At 41.1% G+C, this 19,707-nt stretch overlaps 1 protein-coding gene across 1 annotated transcript in view; it reads left to right on the forward strand.

Annotated features, from left to right (window-relative positions):
• Window positions 1–355: 355 nt before the first annotated feature.
• RAD54B (RAD54 homolog B) overlaps window positions 356–19,707 on the forward strand; it is a 70,225-nt gene continuing 50,873 nt past the window's right edge. Inside the window, exons 1-3 of the mRNA XM_005231011.4 lie at window positions 356–682; window positions 3,449–3,602; window positions 4,297–4,471. Of these exons, the coding sequence (XP_005231068.2) occupies window positions 3,465–3,602; window positions 4,297–4,471 (313 nt within the window). The 5' untranslated portion in view covers window positions 356–682; window positions 3,449–3,464. The remainder of the gene's footprint in view (window positions 683–3,448; window positions 3,603–4,296; window positions 4,472–19,707) is intronic.

Raw genomic sequence — 19,707 nt, forward strand, 5'->3', positions numbered from 1 at the left:
CGCTGAGGTCCCCGGCGCAACGCCTCCCGCCCCACGGCCCCGCTCCGCTCAGCCAGCCGCTGCGGTACCGCTGCCCCCCTCGGCACGGCCGCCCGCCGCCGCCCCGCCGCCCGCAGCCACCCACCTACCCACCCGCCCCCCCACTCACCCGCCCACCCCGGCCGCCACCGCCGCCGCCGTGCCCCGCCGCCGCCCGCTGTCGCGAAACGGAGGTTACTTTTGCGGCCGCTCTTGCTTGACGGCCGCGCGGCGCAGGGAGCGCGGCCCCCCCGCCATGCTGTGTGTGGCGCCGGGAGCCGCCCCGCGGGGCCCCGCCACGCGCGCGTACCTCAGCGCTCCCCCGGCGGAAGGGGCCGGGCGCGCGCGGCCGGGGTGACGCCGCGCCCTCCCCGCCCCGGGCGCGCGCGCTGGGCGGGAAGCGCCGCGCGGGGTGGGAGGGGCACGGCGCGGGGCGCATGCGCGGCCAGCGGGCTGACGGGAGCCGGCGGCGGGACAATTGAGCGCTGAGGCGGCGGCGGGGGCGGGTCACCGGGTGGAGGGGCCGTTGGCCTCCCTGTGGGAACGGCGGGCGGAGGAGCCGGCTGGGCGCTCCCGATCCCTGTGTTTGCCCACAGGGAGCCTCCCCTTCTCCCCCCTCATCTTCCCGCTGCCGTTACTGGGAGGCTGAGGCGGGGTGTGCCAGGTAATTTGAACAGCGTTTCGTTTTGGGCCTGCTCTAAATCCGTACAATTATTGCTCGTTTGAGGTGATTTTTCACTAATATTCAAGGCGGTGCAGTAGCTGCCTGCGGTTTAACTTTGAGTAAAAGTTAATCCTGTGGTGGCATCTTTGTAATCGCCTACAAAAAACAATTTTAGCCTTGTCACCTTTGCCGAGAATATCTTTTCAAATGTTCAGGAGAGCTGCCTGTTAAGTTTGTGCCAAGATGAGCAATGTAACTGCCTTTAAACCAGGATTCGGTGTATGCTGTGTTTAATGTGTAAAATTTTGAAATATTCAAAATAGATCTATTAAACATAAATATTTGAAATATATTTGAAATGTAATTTATTTTAATGCAGCTGTTAAGATGCCTTTAAGGAGAAAAATGCTGCTGAATTCAATGCTTGCAAAACCAGATGCATTCATGAGACGTTTTAGGCTGTGGTTGCATGGTATGCTTAATTTGGTCAAGCTAGGTTGCTAATAAAAGGCGGGAGCATTGCTTTTCTCATTATCTCCAGATGTTTCCCAGTAACCATACCTAACAGTACTGCAGGTACTGGGTGAGTCAACATATTGGTGTCTGTCTCGGAGAAAAGGGCATGTTCACTTGTCAATTGATTTAGTTGTAATGTGGAGCTATTCCTTGCCTTTGCTACACCTCCTCTGATCCCATCGAAAAGATCTAGTGTCAGTCATTTGTTGCACATCCATAATGGCCTTTTTTCTGTATAGTACTGTAAAGATACAAAATATAAAACTATTTTTTTGTGGTTTATATTGTTGTTATATTTTATAAAAGCTTACATTTTGAAGACAGAGAGGTATTGTTGGAAGCAATATTACATTTTAAGAAACACAAACCCCTAATGGCTTTTGTAGTTGCAAGTAGGTAATACTGGTAATATTATTACATGTTCTTAAATTTGACAGGAGTGAAGTTACTGAGTTATCAAGGGTCATATCTTTAAATTTCTCACTAATTTGCAAATTTCTTATGAGTCTGTTTTAGTGGTTGAAGACAAAATGGCAGTGCAAAGTCCAAACTGATTTGGAAACCAAAACACTTTAATCACAGATACATGCAATTTATGAACTGCACAATTCCCCTGTTCCACAGGATAAGTGACAAGCTGCAGAACTGAGGTGGGCAGGATTAGCGTAGTAGTTCAGGCATGCTATGCACAGTCCTCGTGTGGAGTTGTGGAGTGTCCTGGGTTGTCTTCCCAAGTGTCACCGTGCATTATAGGATTGGGTAGAGAATTTGTTAAAATTCACATGGTGCCTGAAACCGGCTGTGGTCAGTGCTGACACTCACAGTCTGTTCCTCTGGAAGGTTCTTGACACTCTTGCAGCTTTCACAGTAACTATTGGTTGTTTACACTACAGGTACTCCTGTTATAACCAAGCTACTCCCTTATTGCACAGGGTTAACTAAAGTTCATATGCTAACACTGTTGTCAAGTAGGCATAACTTATGTGAACCACCGTTGACGCAGCCAGAGACCTCTCTCCTTGTACTTTTAATAGCAGTCACAATGGAAGTAATAGCAGTTCAGGCCATTTTGTCATTAAGGTTTACATCTAGTAACAGCATTGTATATATGCTAATTTTTCAGACGTGAAGCAGATAGCATACTCGCATTAGTGTCTGCACGTTTGCAAAGTATTTTGACAGTAGTCTGTTACCACTTGCCTGTGTATCTTGGAAAGAAAGGTTGTTGTGCCTTAGTAAGCCACTGGAGTGCAGAGTAGTGTCAAAAAAGTGCAGAAACACATTGGCTGTTGCAGCGGGATACAAACACTCTTTCAAGATGGTAGAGCAGTTTGTGTTTGCAATCCATATTATGGTTTATTTTTACCTAATAGTTGAGGGGGTCAATTAAACTAAACAGTCCATGGTAAAAATGGAGAATTAAACCAAAATATGTTCCATAAATTGCTGTACCGTGCTTGTCTTCATCATTCCAGCTGATGGGATGTTCTATTGGAATTTTCTTTTCTTGTTTTGTTTCTACTACTTTGAAGTATTAAGATTACAACTTTTTATTCCAGTGGTTGCAAGTATGCTTTGTCATATTAACATTGGTGTATGTTTGGGTTTGTCCTGTGTTTAGGGGAATAATGGTCTTATATTTTGAAGGAAAACCGATAGTATGTTCCTTCCCATGTTCTAAGAGACATAACATTGAGTTACAATATCCACTGTAATTTTGAGATAATTTTCTGCTGAGTTCTAATCTTAGTATAGTGAATCTGACTGACCAATATAATTGACTTATAATGCAGAATACTATTCCCAGATATGAAACGTACCTTCAACATTTGTGATTCATTATGCACTAATAATAGGCTTTTCAAAATTACCTTTTAAGTGTTTAGAATAGTTGTTTCAAATTGTCTTTCTTTTATAAACTAGTTTGTTTGTTAAGCAGCCCCACACTGCACATCTCCAGAGCATTTCTTGCTATTGAGAACTGCATTATTTGCTTTACAAATGAAAAAGTGTTCAACTGCAGAATTTGCTGTAGTCGATCTTAGTACATAAACAATGCATTGCAACGACACTACTTAAATTGTATTATTCTTGTGCATTAAGATGGTTATTTGCAAATCCTTTATGCTATCTTTTATTTTGTTCTAAAATAGTGTTTATGTTGTTATCTATGGATATATTTTTATATTTAAAGCCTATTTTGACTGCAGTTGTCTTTATCTGCTTCCTTCCTTCCTTTTCACCCTCCAGAGCAGTACGACTAAGTATGAGGCGATCGGCAGCTCCAAGTCAAGTGCTAGGAAATGTAGCCAAAAAAACAAGGTTTATACCACCAGGAAAAAGTATAACAGTTCCTCTCAAGAACAAAACTAAGGAGATGGATCAAGAAATGAAATTAAAGGAGGTAAACTGAACAGTGCACTAAAATGTATGCTTGTACAGTATTGTAACTAAAAGATAGCATCTGAGTTCACTGCAAACAATCTCTGCTTAAACGATCGGTCTATTCAGAACAGATTTTTATTATTTTTGCTCTTACTGCACTTGATCTTGCTTCTCAGGTAGGTTTTTCTCAATGTGTGAAGCGGATGCAGAAAAATGTTTTTCAAATAAATAAAAGTAATCAGTATTGAGCCCAAATACAATTCCCAGTGTAGTGGAGGCAGGGATTGCATCTTGGCATGGACATTGTTGGATTCAAATGTTTGAAACGATTTGGCAAAAGCAGTTAAAAACCCAAGATACTTGGTAATGAAATATCAGTACACTGAGTTGCAGTTTTGCTGCAAGGAACTCCCTCTGAAACCTTTAATATCAACCAAAAAAAGCATCACAGTTTTTATTGATTTTATCTACAGAAGACTTCAATTAAATTCAATTAATAAACTATTTGCGTAAGTGGTATTTGGTATTCTGTGCATGTGCTTTTTGATGTGAACACTGGGTTGCATGTATTTGTGTAGGGATGTATATATTTATGTAGACAGTTTGATAATGAACATTAGTATCTATTAAAGATCCTTTCTTGTTGCTCTTTTCTCCATTTCTCTTCAGCTGCATGAAACAAACGCTATTGTGAATTTGTTTCTCTTTTGCAGATCGATGAGAAAGAGAGAAGTGCTTCACTGCTTTCTAAAATATATGGCCAGAATGAAAATGCAAATTTTACACAGTCTGTGGAGTCAACTGGAAAAGTAAAGACCATAAAAGCATGTTTTGGCATTAATAAGTGTAGCAAGATGGAAATGAAAACATTAAATACACCCAAAGCTGGTAAGATATTCTTTCTTATTTACTTCCATGTGTCTTAAGAGAATTTTAAAGTTTATGAATGATATGCTACTTACTAAACTTCTATGAAGTACTAATATAAGGGTCATGCAATAGTGGCATGATTTGGTGTTCTACTGGGTAGAGAGTGAAAGAAACAAATGTTACATGATTTTTTTAAATAGAAAAGGAAGGAAGTTGATGGTTTAGGATCCAGTTGATAGTGCTGCTATCTATGTCTTTCAGAAGAGTACTATAGCCAACTCACTGTAATCCAGAGCAATACTAAGATGAGAGTTGGGATACCCTAAATAGTGGAAGCGTGTTTTAATTGGAAAACTTATGCAGAGCCTCATGCAGAGAATGCTAATAATTGAGTGGATTCACGTTTTTCAGAATTCATGAGGGTTTCTTTTCTTCAGTGCAAGATCCGAGCTGTTTTCTTCAGTGTCTCCAGTGGGCAGTTGAGGTTCAAGCATGGGCTGCTAACTGTAGAGTAGCACCAGAGCAGAACTGGTTCTGTTCATTCATGTGTGTGCACTTATTTACTTGTGACCTGTAGTAATGACTATTACTTCAAAAAGCTAGGTAGTAAGCAAAGATACTGAAATGTCTTTGATGCATATCTTTGAATGCAGTTTTATGGACCTGAATGACTGTGTGGGGTTGACTGTCTTCGTTTCCCACCCTTCATGTGCCCTGACCACAGGTACACAGTGCAGGGATGTTCTGCATTGTGTGAATGCAGATGTATGACCTCAGGAGCCCAGTGCATCTTGGAAGTGTTGCACTTGTACTCGGTTAATAACATTGCTGGATGAAAATTATTCCTCTTGGAGCCAGCTCAGGCATTTCAACATCTGTCTTACAGTTAATTCACTGTTGTTTCCTCATAATTAATTACATTGATAATGATCTTTCCCTTTGTTTTAGGGTTCATTTAATTGACAATACTTTGTGTAATGAGTGTAGTTTTAAAAGAGCATTTTATGACCACTTATTACCTTGATTCCTTAATAGTTAGAATTATAATTCAGAAAGCTTTAATAAAGTTATATTTAATTTTGTTTGTGATAAGAGCTGCTAAATCTGGAAGCCCTACAGAAGTAAAGCTGCCATAGCTCTGTGTCCCAGGGTCCAGCCAATATTGATGCAGAGCACGTATTCCTAATAGGCAGGCATACATACAATACTTATATACATATGCATGTGGTTGGTAACAGGCCAACACAGAGAACACAGCACTCGGGCAAACACAAGCAGGCATCAGTGGACACATCGTGTTCCCCTCTCTTGGCTGATCAGGGTGAAAGCCTGTTTGTGGAAAATAAATGAATATACGTATATCTATACACACACAGAGAAAATATAGGTATCTCCATGTGGTAGGCTGACCCTGGCTAGATGCCAGGTGCCCACCAAGCCCACTATCATTCCCCTCCTCAACCAGACAGGGGAGAGAAAATATAATGAAAGGCTTGTGGGTCGAAATAAGGACAGGAAGATCATTCAGCCATTACTGTCATGGGCAAAACAGACTCAACCTGGGGAAAATGAGTTTAATTCATTACCGTTCAAATCAGAAAAAAAACACCTTCTCCCTACCCCTCCTCTCTTCCCAGGCTTAACTTAATTCCAGATTTCTCTGTGTCCTCCCCTCAGGTGGTGCAGGGGAATACGGTTATGGTCAGTTCATCACACATTTCTGCCATGCCTTCCTCCTCAAACTCTTCCTCTGTTCCAGTGTGGGGTCCCCCCCCACGCCAGATAGTTCTCCATGAACTTCTCCAGCATGAGCCCTTCCTATGGGCCACAGTTCTTCAAACACTGCTCCAGTGTGGGTGCCTTCCATGGGATGTGGTCCTTCAGGAATGGACTCCTCCAGCGTGGGTCCCCTGCAGGGTCACAAGACCTGCCAGCACACTTGTTTCAGTGTGGGCTTCCCACAGGGTCACAGCCTCCTTTGGGCACCCGTCTGCTCTGGTGTGGAGTCCTCCATGGGCTGTGGAGTGGATATCTGGTCCACCATTAACCTCAATGGGCTGCAGGGGGACAGTCTGCCTCACCATGGTCTTCATCACAGGCTGCAAGGGAATCTCTGCTCTGGCGCCTGGAGCACCTCCTTCCCCCTCTTTCTTCACTGACCTTTGTGTGTGCAGAGCTGTTTCTCTCACATGGTCTTACTCCTCTCCTGTTGCAATTGTGTTGTGCAGATTTTTTTCCCCCATCTTAAATATGTTGTCCCATAAGGTGCTGCCACTGTCACTGATGAGTTCAGCCTTAACCAGTGGTGGGTCTGTCTTGGAGCCAGCTGGCATTGGCTCTGTTGGACATGGGGGAAGCTTCTGGCATCTTCTTACAGAAGCCGCCTCTGTAGCCCCCTTGCTACCAAAACCTTGCCACGCAAACCCACTACGCTTCTCTAACTGATCTTATGCGCTCAGTCTATTCAGTAGCTGGCTTTTTGATTTGTTGAATTCCCCTGCTGTGGGCACGTGGGCATATGAACCACTAAGGCCCACAGCTCCCAGTGCAATTGCTGGTACTCAGACCTGTGCTCCCACAGCGAAAAACACACTATAGGTCCTTCCAGTAACTGGCCTCAGACACTTATGTACTTAGTGGTGGGGGTCCTGGATCCACTGGTCTCCCAGTTGTCTTGTGCTCAAGAGATGCACACATACAAACATGCCTCTCTGGTAGCTAGACTTACTGGTAGCCAGCCCGCAGATGTCCTGCTCTCTCCAGTAACTTGCCTGGACTTACTCATCCTTCCAGTAGCTAACTGTCAGGCCCCCTGGTCTCTCTAATATCTGGCCCAGACTTGTGGCTACTCCAATACTTGGGTCCCAAGCCTCTTATCCTACTTGCCAGCTAGTCCCGCTTGGTGTTTGCTAGGGAATCACACAGTGGCACGTGTACCCAGGTGGTATGCATGGGCTCTGGCCTCTCTGCTTGCTGGTGTGTCAGATACCTGGGCCAGGTGACCTTGTGTGAGGCCCAGGTCCAGCTGCTGACATGTACGCTTCCATACACACTTAGGCATTCAGAATAGAGTCCCTTCACCCAGGAAAATATTTAGAAATATAGTTTAATAAGAAGATGGTACAAACTGTGTCAATAGGGTGCAGTGCATTGCTGGACAAGCATACCAGGTGGTGACCTGTTTAAAGTGGCTGCTTTTTTCCTTTTATTTTCTTGTGCTTGTTCCTCCCTGAACCACCTTCATCTGTGCCCCCTTTTGCTTTCCCTTGCTTTTTTTCCTTCAAAAATTCGATTATAAGCCTTGTATAAATCTCCATTTCTAGCATCATATGAGTTCCTGGCCCCTGTAGGCAGCAATCCCCTTCATTCTGTAAGGTGCTCTGGAGAGCCCTTCCTATTGACTCTTATTGTTGGGTTTTACTCCCAGAAAACAGTGGTTGATCAGTCCCCTGTGGTAGCCCTGAGAGGATGCTGCCATTATCATGTTATGTGACCCAGAGTATATGCATTCTGGCAGAACTAATGTGGGAAAACTCAGCCTCCTTCTATGTTTGAAGTCCTTCTGGTCTCACGGCTTTTGTGTTTATCTGCTGTGTGCTGTAACTTCCAGTTCTTCTGATGAAGCTCATACTTGCAGAAAATTTTCAGTGTGTATGGGACAAGTTGTTTGAGTGGTCCTGCTTCCCTATAGGTACGTCTGCAAAAATTTATGTTTGTTGGTTCTGTCTAGCAGTGCACTTGAAAGATAGCTAGTGGATTTATTTCCAAAATAATCTGGGAAATCAGCAGGTTTTGTAACAAAAAATGGTGTGAAGTGGAAGAAGATACTAAATATTTTCCAGTATCATGAATTCCAGGTGTAGCTGGTATGGATTCTCTGTGATGACTTTAGCAAAATAGTCAAAAAACTTGCGGAGTGAGACAGTGTTTCTGTTGATGCTGTTCTGCTACCTTTCTGAGTGACTGAACAAGCCGTCTTGTGCCAAAGCCCTTCTACGTCTGTAGAATGGGGCTAACCCTACAAGTCTTTGTAAACTTGTGATAAAATATGGTATAAAATAAGGATATCTAGCATTAGTTAGTTATGGTCATCAGGTTCACTGGTGATGTAAGCACTGTACTGTGAAAACAGTCCTGCATTGGGGCTCTGTTAAGTAATTTCTTAACAACAGATTTTCCAAGACAGCTTCTGCCCTTTACGTCACTTTTGTCTGCTATTCATTTCAGTTAATGTAGCAATTACGTAGATTGTGTAAACCATAACCTCCTGTAGTGTGAAATGAAATTGTTTTGTCAAAGCTGGTTTTGGTATGAGATTCAGAAGTAATGGAAACCAGTTGTGAAAGCCAGAGTCAGTTTGGGTTTTTTTCTTATTAATATTGTAATGGAATTATATCTGACTTCCAGTCTCTGCAGCCAAACAAGACTTCTCTGTTAAAGGGACATTAAAATAATGTAAAAATTGAAAAAGAGTGTGTATGCATTATTTTGGTTTATTGTCTCCATATCATTTAATGCAGATTATAAACTGTTTGTTAGCTTGATATCATGCGCAAAGCTGCTGTGTTTGGGTTTCCAGTGCAGTAGTGGAATGTGTAAATAAATACCCTGGTTTCCATTGAAATTCTTGTGAAACACCTGTGGACCATTGGACAACTGCACTGTTGATAGAGCTAATCTGTCTGAAACCCAGCCCTGAAAATGCTGCACAGTTCTTTCAGAAAAACTTATCTGACACATGATGTCCATTTCCTGGAGTAGACAAGTAAGGATTTGATTAGATAGCATCAATCTAAACATTATACACTATCTGGCTTTTAAAAAATACTTGCTTTTCTAGGCTTCTTTTCAAAATAAACTTTTTCCTAAAATGTCATAAATAAAAATAGTGTAAGGGACTCTGAAATTCTATGAGAGATTTCTAAAGACATTTTAATAAGATTGTAGCAACTATTGTTGAGTGAAACCTATGTGTTGTGATTTTAAGATAGTTTGAACTCTTAAGATGTTGAACGTGCTGTTCAACAGGCAGTTTACTAATTGTGATTGAGTTGTAAATGCTGGAAAATTATGTTTTTGCATAAATAAATATCTTTGTAGGAAAATGATCTTTACTACTGCTCTATGAAACAGTGTCTGCTTGTTTTTAAGCAGCAAAGAGCACGGCAATCTCTTTGGTACCTTTGTTTAGTATTCAGAATATAGTACTTGTTGACACTGACAATGAATGTGTGGAGGGGGGGTGATTTATTTGACATTGTCATTAGTGCTTTTTCTCACAGGCCTCCAGAGAATTCTATCAGATAAGTCTGCGTGCTCATTAAAAATGAAAGTTACTTTAACATTACTAAACTATTTAACAGTAATTGAAAACAGAATAGTAAATGTTTTTGGAAGGATATTTTTGCAGCTCTTAAAAATGCTTGGTTTCTACTTGTCCTCATTACATTCTGAGGACCTATAAGCAATAACAACAACAACAAAATTTGAATTTGAATAAACAATGGATAGGTAGGTCTCTGAACTGTACTTAGTGTCTCCTTAGTGTTGCTAGTTAAGTGGGATAGGCCAGAGCTGAGGTTTTTACCTACATTGCCTTCTTCAACTTAATGTTTGTAATAAATATTTTTTATTCATCTAAAGAACATACCTAATGAATTTAATACATGCTTATCATCTCAGTTTACAGCTTGCTTTCTGTTGTTTTTTTTTAATCTAGGAGAATGCTGCTCTGTTTTTTCCTTTGGACTTACTGTATGGTGTGTGGAAATTAATAGCTCTTTCACCTGCATACTTAGACACAACATTCTAGTTGGACTGAGATTTCATTGTTTAAACCTGATGTAGGCAAACAGAAAAGCTAGATACAGAGTTTTATTCTGTTACAACTCACCTCCTGTTTGTTTTTTGATTCAGGAATATTGTGTCTTTCATCCATCGCTAACATCTGTTAATGCATCTTCCAAGAGAAACTGTCAGAAGTCATACTCAAATGCTATCTTTGAGCTAACAATAAACACAGATTGTAACTGTATTTCATCACAGGGTTAATGTGTTCACCCTATGTCTCTTGACAGGTGTTTCTGAATGCTTTTCATGCCTATGATAGTAACTCTATTATTTGCATATAGTTTTGAATCTATTTTATCTTCTCTGGAATGTTAGTATTTACTGAGTACACTATAAGGTTTAGACTCTTTGCTCATTTAAGTCAGTTTTATTTTCGTAATAGGAATGTTTGTTGGCTCCTTCAGCATTCTAGAACATTGTTACAAGCTAGTCTGGTACCTCCGGTCACTCGATTTGAATAAAACCCGTCTTAACTGATAAATTTGAATACTGTAAGAGAAAATCCACATTTCATTGTTATGACAGTAGCAATCAATTGCCTATCACTTTTAATCAGAGGATTAAAAAATGTTATTTTTAGGATTTGTCATATTGTCCTATCTCAGTCTAACTGCCTAGTTTCTGTTTCTGGATAACACAACTAAAAATATTCAGGCCTGACATATCATAATGAAGCATATTATTGTTAGAATTACTTGGATATCTGCAAAAGTAGACACTTCTGTTATTGTGTTCATTTCTATCATTGCACTTCACAGATTGAACTGAAAAAGATATTTCAGTATTATTTTTACCATTTGTCTATTTTAGTGGTGGAGCTGCATGTATAGCTGTAGTTCAGTGGGCCTTTGAGATCTTATAAACAGTTGGTAAAGCAGTTAAATCTTTGGGTAAAAGATACTGCATAAATATCTATCACCTAATAATTACCAAGTACACCTTAGTTGTACTGAGTTACCAGTTGTTACTGGATGCCTGAGTGCAAATAATTTATTACTGCATTGTTTGCAAGTTAGATTCTGCAAGTTTGTAAATTTTGTTGTAATTTCTTATTTAGAATAGTATCAAATTACTTTGCTAGCTCTTTGTGATCTAAAATGACCTCCTTCTCCCTGCAATATTACAGACAGAATGGTTTATAATGGTGAATAGACAAATAATAGATAAGCTGTTTCTCAATTCAGGATAGTTTCTTTACTGTTCAGGTGTCATCTGTACCTGTTTGATCAGTTCATCTCAGGAGATGGGCTTGGTTAAGAAAACTAGACTGATGTATTATGTATCAGACAAAAAATTCTCTATACCTCTGATCTGACACTGGTTCCAGAAGTGTTCATTTATACATAAATCATGGTGAATATACACACAGATTGTCACCTATTGGCCTAGTGCCCCACTGCCCAGCAGCCAACGTGTTGCAGGTAGACTTCTCACTGAGACTTCCATGATTATTTAGTCCTAGATGACTTGTCTCTTCTGGTCTGCAGCTTTGGGACTACCTGGCATCTCCGAAGGACACCACCTTTTGCTTGGTGCTCTTCCCTGGGATGTGAGAGGATGTCTTCTACTCTGCTGCTGGCCTAAGACCTTGCCTAGCATTTCCGCATCTGATTATGCATACTCAAGAGTTCCTCTCGGCTGGGGTCATGCATTGTTTACAGTTATGCATGGAGATGGTATGACAGCAAAGCAGGGAACAGCATTTTAGCAAAGTAAGTTTACTACTGTAATTTTAAGGTGTTAAAGCCCTCAGGACTTAAAAAAAAAAAAAAAGAGAGATTCTTTAGTCTCATATTACTTTTTCTCATGACTCATTAGGGGTTTTTGGGGTTTGGTTTTTTTTTTGCCTTCCTATACATTCATCACCTTCTTTGTCATAGTGACCAGAACTACATACCAAGCAGAATGCTGTCCTCTGTTTCTGTGGTCAGAAGCACCTAATACAGCAGCCATAAATTTCCAAATTCTTTAAAGTCTATCAGTGGAGAAACCATGACCGGATTGTAGCAATAATCAGATAATGTGGAGTCAGTAGCCATAGACTGAAAGCAAGCAAGACAGCATAGTGTACTAGCTTGTTGAAGAAGTTCACATCTCTGACCAATGTTACTCATCTTGAATTTGGGCTGCCCAGCAGCTGAGTGGTAATATACACTGTGGTAGTAGCATTACCAAGGAGGAACACCATTTTCACCACCAATGGCAACATACCGTATAATGTTCGGCAACTGCAAGGCTGCTTTCCTGGACAGGGTAGCCAACTGCAATGCAGTTTAATAGGCTGCTGTAAAGCAAATCCAGTCTTGCTTAATTCTAGAATGATATTTCCACAGTTAGTACAACACAATTTATAATTTGATATGATAATATCTTGCAGTCTTGTTGCCTAAACTCCTGAATTACTGAACTTTGATTTAGTTAAACAAGAATGTGCACAAAATTTAGGTCAAGCTGACCCAGCCCCTCAAGTCGTTAAATACTCAAGTCCCCACCATCTCAAGTTGTCAAAACAGATGAATGAAAGGACTTCTGATCAAGAGAGTCAATCTTGGGAAACAAAGAACAGATAATGATAAGAACACTTATGAAAATTATGCAGAAAGAAAGCTCCAAGTGAAAAAGATCTGGCTGCAAGAAGAGACAAGCTGATAAGGTGTTGCAATCACTAATATGCTCTAGGAGTGAGAAACTGGTAACCAATCTTGGGCGTGAATGAAAATGAATATGTAATGTACTATGAATATGCAAGTACTCTACTGTATATAAAGTGTACCCTCGAGCAGCTTGGTGTACATGTTAGGAGGAAGGATCCCCCATGCACCTAGTGCTGCAATAAACCAATGTTGGCTTTCTAAACTACCATTTGGTTTGGAGCATTTTCCTCATTACAATTTTTGGTAACACTAGGACTTGCATGCAAACACGTGGCATATAGTCTGCAATATATATAAAATAAAATTATCTAATACCATAACTTTAAAGATTATGAAATTAAGAAATACTCTACATAGAGACTATTTTCAGGGATTCCGTTTTAGCAGTAACAGTTCTTTCACTTTCCTTGTTCATTCTGAGGGAAGTTGTACACATCGTTTCTTTTTATTTTCTTGATTATCAAAATTTATTATCAGGCTCTGTGTGGGTAAGGATTGAAGACGGGCAAAAGAGAAATACATAGCTATTTGAAATTTCTTGGATGTTTTCTACTCTCCCACCTGTTGGAAAGGGGTATGGAGGTTAGTTTCTTTTTTTCCCCCTCCCTCAGCTCTCTTGTCTTCAACAGATATGAAGGTGAATTTAAGGGATGATGGAGAGAATGTAGCTAGCAGGTGAAGAGACAAGAAATGCCTTATTGAAGAGAATGGGAAGGTTTTTTGGAGCTATCATAACTATTATTACAGATTTGGCCTGGATTCCCTTCAAAGATAGTCACTAAATCTTTCTGTGGCTATGCTCACTGTTTGGATCCTGTTTGTAACATCCAGTGTAACTAGGGTTCAGTCCCAGCTTTTAGCTTTGGGCCTTAAGTTTTCCCTTGAAACAGAGGTTTTCTCACAATATGACTTCCCTAAAATCAACAAGATAAGATGGTTATCTCACTGTCCTCAAAATACCCGCTGAGCAAAATTAAGAATGGAGAAAGCTGCTCCTATGTCAAATGCAGGGAACAGTGCATGGGGGGAGGTATTTTGAGGTTAGTATTTAAAAGCATAATCTCCAAAGTTTTCATCTCTCTATGAAAAGATGGGAGAATTGCAGAAACTGGGCTTCTCTTACACCATTTCTTTTTCTAGAGGCTATTTTGCTATTGGGGATTTAAGAATTTAAGCAAAATATCCTTGTTGCCTAAACTCCCCAGTTACCAAATTCTGATTTAGTTGGAACAAGAATGTGCACAAAGTTTACGTCAAGCTGACCCACTCTTTCCAGTTGTTAATGCTTAAGCCCCCGCCATCCATCTCCAGTCTCACAACGGATGACTGAAAGGTCTTCTAATCAAGGGAGTCAATCTTGTGAAACAAAGAACAGATGATGATAAGAGAGGGTCTGCAGCAGAAAACAGGCAGAGCTGGTTCAGGAGTTAGTAAAGGAGTGCTAAGTAAGGGATGTGTGAAATAACTGGTGGAGTCATGGGGCAAACAATGGGATGAAGCCGAGTGAAGAGATGAGGACCATCAGGTCATCCGGATGACCACCTGGAGGCGTAACTGCCTAGGCGTGAAGAGTCATACATATGCAAATAATTCTGAGAAATTTAATGTGTATGTGTAACTGTGTAACATAAAATGGGACTCGCAAAATAGTTTGGCATGCAGGGTAGGTGGAACGATCCTCCATGCATCTGGCGCCGCAATAAATAATGCCCTTCTTAATGTACCATTGGTGTTAAGGAGTTTTACTCCTGGATTTCAGTGACATCCTGAGAAAATCATACTTTTAAATCTTTCTGTATTTCTCATCTGCTTCTGATCAATCAGCAAAAAGCTTGTTGGAAGAGAGGATCAGAGAAGATAGAAGCATGTATTAGGAACTGGATGCACTTTTGAATTTGTAAAGAATGGGTGCTCTTAGTTCTTCCTTTTTTTAAGGATATGACTTATAAAGTGAAGAGCTAATTCATGGTGCTGTATAGTCATGTTATATTATAATTCAGAGTCCTGTAGCTTTAAGCCAAACTTAGTTTGAAGGATCTGAATGTGTGGGCGCTGGAACGTCAGACTGAGATGAAGTTAAGTTCTTTAAAATTAGGTATGGGGGGCATTTTATCTGTCTAGTTTGAATATTTCCTATTTCAGTGGGCTAAATGTTGAGAGAATGCCTGACAGCAGAGGGGAGGGAAGTGTGTAGTTGGAATTTTATGGTAAGAGCTCTGGAGTAGGCCTTGTGTAACTCAGACTAGTTTCAAGAGTGCTGTAAAGGTTACAATTACTTTGTTACCGTTACCATCTGCGCTTTCTGTTTGTCATGGACCCTTGTACTTGCAGCAGTTGCAAGAACTAACAGAAGTTAATATGTGCTAGATAGTGATCACAGAAATATATGCAGAAAAAAAAGGTAAAGCTTCCCCTTGTTCTCCCTGCCACCAAAGCAGGACAGAGGTTTAGAAATGCTTAGAAATAATTGTGCAGGAGAAAGGAAAGGAGTGGTCTGAGGGGTTCAGGCACAGCAAAGATAAGAACAAGAAAGTGAAAAATTGATGGTGAAAGTGTTGATGAGGATGAAAAAAAAAGTGAAATGAGAAAGTTATTTTAAGCACAACTGAAATGATCTAAAAATATTTCTAAAATGTCTGGTGAGAATTATTTAAGCACTTTAACTTCCAGGTGAAGTTGTCTTGCAACTTTTGGCTCACAAAACTATCATCCTCAACCCTCTGCTTAATGAATAATTCCTACAGCCTTTAGTTTTCTGGATTACCCATGAAACGGCTGTCCCTATGAGAGATCTTTGGAATTCAAAACTTTCTCATCTACCCCTTGCTGCAGCAGGCTCATAAGACAGGCAGATCGAATGACTTGGCACTGTCTTGCTGTCACGTCAGTAAAGAGGACTATATGATGACCTAATGGAACTTTTGCAGCCTGTACTACCTATAGACACTCTCGAGTCATCTTATGCAGCTGCCAACTTCATTTGCAAGAGTGAGCAACTGCCTTGATACTTGCCAAATGTTTCCGCTGCCAGTATATTCAGCGGTGTGTAACATACCCCATCCTAGCTGCTGAGTTTTCTTACAGTTGCTCATAAGCACAGGGGTATCAGAGTTTCACTTCAGCTTTGAGTCAGATCTTGCAATCATCCTCTTAAGATTTTCAGGCTCCTAGGTGATTGCAATTGCTAAACCCAGGTCTCTTCAGAGGTAGTTTACTTGTACATTATTAAGTAAGAACAGAAGTCCTTCAGACTTATTCTGGGGTTACCACTTTGTGGGCAGAGCACCTTCACAGAGTTTAGTAATTCTTTTATCTGTTGATTTGATATTTTTTGCACTAGGCAGTCCCAGCCTGAATCACTTAAGCTGATGTCATTCCCTTCAACATTCAAGTTTGCTGTCTGATCCAAACTGCATCTTTCAAGATATGTTCTTTCTTAGGGCATCCTTAATTTTCTCAGGTGTTTTTTGTCTTTGAATCATGTACTTAATAGTGATTTTTTAAAATTATTTTTTAAAGTCTTTCACGGGGAGATTCTTTGTCAGTTCTGTGCAGCAAAGGATCCTTCCTCTCCCTCCATCCAAGATGCTCCCATGATTTAAGACATTCCCCTTTGCAGGATGTTCTGTTTCATTATGTGTCTAAATTTACATGGGCCACTTGATGCAGTTTTTTGCCATGATATATATCTGTCACCTGTTAAATTTGGGCCCACTGAGCTTTTTCAGCACTTTATAAGTCATTTGGCTACTATAATCCCTGACTGTACTATGGCTGTGATTCATTCATCTTGATAGCTCTCCAGGATGCACTATTTGTATCATGATTTTGGCATTAATTCTTGACTTTTCCACAGCAAAAACCTGAATCTACCTGTTACCTGTAGTTTTGAGTCTTATTTCCCAGCTGTTTAAGTTCTGCAACCTTAGCAAGGGGCTGTTTCTTGGCTTTGGAATAATCATACTGTTTTTCCTTTCCTTAGAAAAATACTCCAATCTACTCTCACAGCTCCCATTTTTCATGAACTTCCAAATAGAAAGATTTAATCGACTTGAAAACTGGATTTTTAAATATTAATATTTAAATTGGGAGGCATCTGTTTTGGTGTTTTTTTTAAAGGAAAGAAACAAGCAAATTAAAAAAAAAAAGCCCCGAATCCAATACTTTTTTTTCTTTTCAGAATTCTGAGTAGATTAGTGAATTCTACCTTGAAAATATGAAGGAAAAATGAGCTGTAGCTTGTGCACAAAATTAAAACAGGGCATACAGAAGTCAGTGACTTGATGCGAGGGGTGTGTGTAAGGCTGTTTTCTTCAGAATTTCCTCCTTGCTACCTGTGGTTTGCTGTCCCCTCAGTTATGCTAATACAGGTTTTTGTAGGGTGCATTGCAAACTCCTTTTAGGAGTCTGAAGAAGCTTTTTCAGTGTATTTCTTTTGTGTGGGTTATTTGTCCTGTGGCATAGTGGGTGAGGGAACTGCTGGTTGTTAAAACTAAGGCACCTTAGAAAAAAGGATTAATTTGCAGACAAATCAGTTCCCTGGTCTGACTTGCTCGGAAGATTTGTGAGTGCTCATATCAGCACAGTGAAGGTGCGGGAACCTGATACGTTGGGGGGGAGGCAGAAATTCCTGTTATGGCAATGTCCCACATTTATGTTGACTTAAACCAATTATTAAACTCTGCTTTCAAAAAAAATTAGCCTGTAGCTGAATCATCTGCCTGAACTGGCTGTGCATTTTGTTGCCTAAGTGCTGGTGTTGGTGGATGGTGTAGGATGAAGCGTGAACTGTGGCAGCATTTCTTTTTTTGTAATTTGTCTTGGAGCTACACCTATTGTTTTTGCTCAAAAATGTCTATATGTAACATTAATATCCACACTTCTCACCTTCTGTGATTTCTTATCCAAGTACTGATATGACCTTAGGCTAATGAGCAGAGCTATTTAAAAAAGCTTGGGGGGGTCGGGGAGGAATAGATCTTGGTTGACAGCCAGCTTCATTTTTACAAGGGTTATTTTACACTCCTGCAGAACAATATGTAATTCAGACTGACTCCTTCAGGCACTTGCTCAAAAGAAATCTTTGTAGTGGCATTTTGCTATAATTGCATTAGTGTGGAAACCTGGTCTCTCTAGCAACATTAAGCAGTAAGGTGATAGAGTAATACATGTTTAGGTAGGTCTATATTAGGAGTTGCTGCATCTGGTAGCCCAGAGTAGAGGAGCCTGCTGCAGCTCCTTGTGGCTAGGTCCATGAGGATGTATTTCCAAGAGGCACATGCACATGTGTACACACTGTATCTATATATACATGGCCAGCCACACAAAAAATGTAGCATGTGTGCAACACAAGCAGCATCAATTTCCTTATCCTTTTCCTTTACTGGCTGACTGGGATGAAAGCCTGTCTGTGGAAAACGTATGTATACAATACGGATCCCTCCAGCAAGTAGCCTTTAAGACTCCTACTCTGCACAGTATCTGGTCCCTGGATCCCCTTGTCTCCCAGTTGCCCCACAAACCTGCACTGGGTCTCTCTGGCAGCTGGTCTGGATTTATGACCTTACCAGCAGCCAGTCCCCCAGGTCTCCTGGTCCCTCCAGTAGCCAAATCTCAGACCTTCTGGTCTCTCTAGTATCTGGCCCGGACCCATGCTTACTCCAATTCTTGGCGCCCAGGCCTACCTGCTGGCTAGTCCAGCTTGGTGTTCACCAGAGATCAGACACTGACACAGGTGCCCAGGCCGTATGCACAGGCTCTGGCCTCTGCAAGTGCCCCAAGCACCCAGGCCCCTGTGACCTGTCGTACAACTCCAGTTACCAGCATGTACACTTTTATGCGTGCAGATTAGAGGTTCACTTTACTCAGGAAAACAGTTACAAATGTACTTTAATAAGAAGATAGGACAAACAGCAGTGCTCAGGCACGGGGCATGGCTGGACAACTGTACTGAACAGCCACCTGTTTCTGTATATCTGGCCACTTTTATCCCTTCACCTCAGTATTTTCCTATGCTTGTTCTGTCCCAAACCACTTCAGTCCCTCCCTTTGCTTTCCTTCGGTTCTTCCTCTAATTATCCTGTACTATGCTTTCTGCAATCCCAAAATACTCTTCCTGGCATCTCATAATGAGTCCCATACCCAGTGGGCAGTAACCCCCTCCTTCAATCTGCGAGGTGAGCTAGAGGGAGCCTCTCCTGTGGACTCGTCTGTCTGGATTTTACCCCAGGCCCACTGGGCTGCTGTGTTTCCGATAGACCTGGGAGCAGCTGGACTGAGGGCTCATTTCCTTTCGTTTGGGTCGTTGAGATTCGTCTGCCTGACACCGTTCATTGTTCATCTGTGCTGTGTCTGTGGGGACACAACCTAACACTGACTTCTTTCCTTTTGGCACTAAAAAGTCAAGAGATTGGGCACTGCACAACTGCATAAGCAGCAGAGGGTAAGCATAGCCTCACCTGTGACTCCTCAATTCTGATACTGCCAGAGCCTAAACTATCTGAGGCAGATTAATTTTTTTCCCCTAGTTACTTAAGAACAACCAAGAGCATAAATTTTAACAACAACAAAAGAATAACCATCAGCTTTCTACTCTTGGTAAAGTGCAGAGTGTGGGGAAATAGGGAAGGATTAGGTGTTTAAAAGTGATGGTTTTAATACGATGCTTCTAACCACATGAGTATTTTGTTTCTCAAATTTTAGTGTAATGGGCTTCAGACTATAAAATGCTTTATTTAATCTTGGCTTGAA

The sequence above is a fragment of the Falco peregrinus genome, chromosome 3 (genome assembly GCF_023634155.1).
Source record: "Falco peregrinus isolate bFalPer1 chromosome 3, bFalPer1.pri, whole genome shotgun sequence".
In the NCBI taxonomy this organism is placed as follows: Eukaryota; Metazoa; Chordata; class Aves; order Falconiformes; family Falconidae; genus Falco; species Falco peregrinus.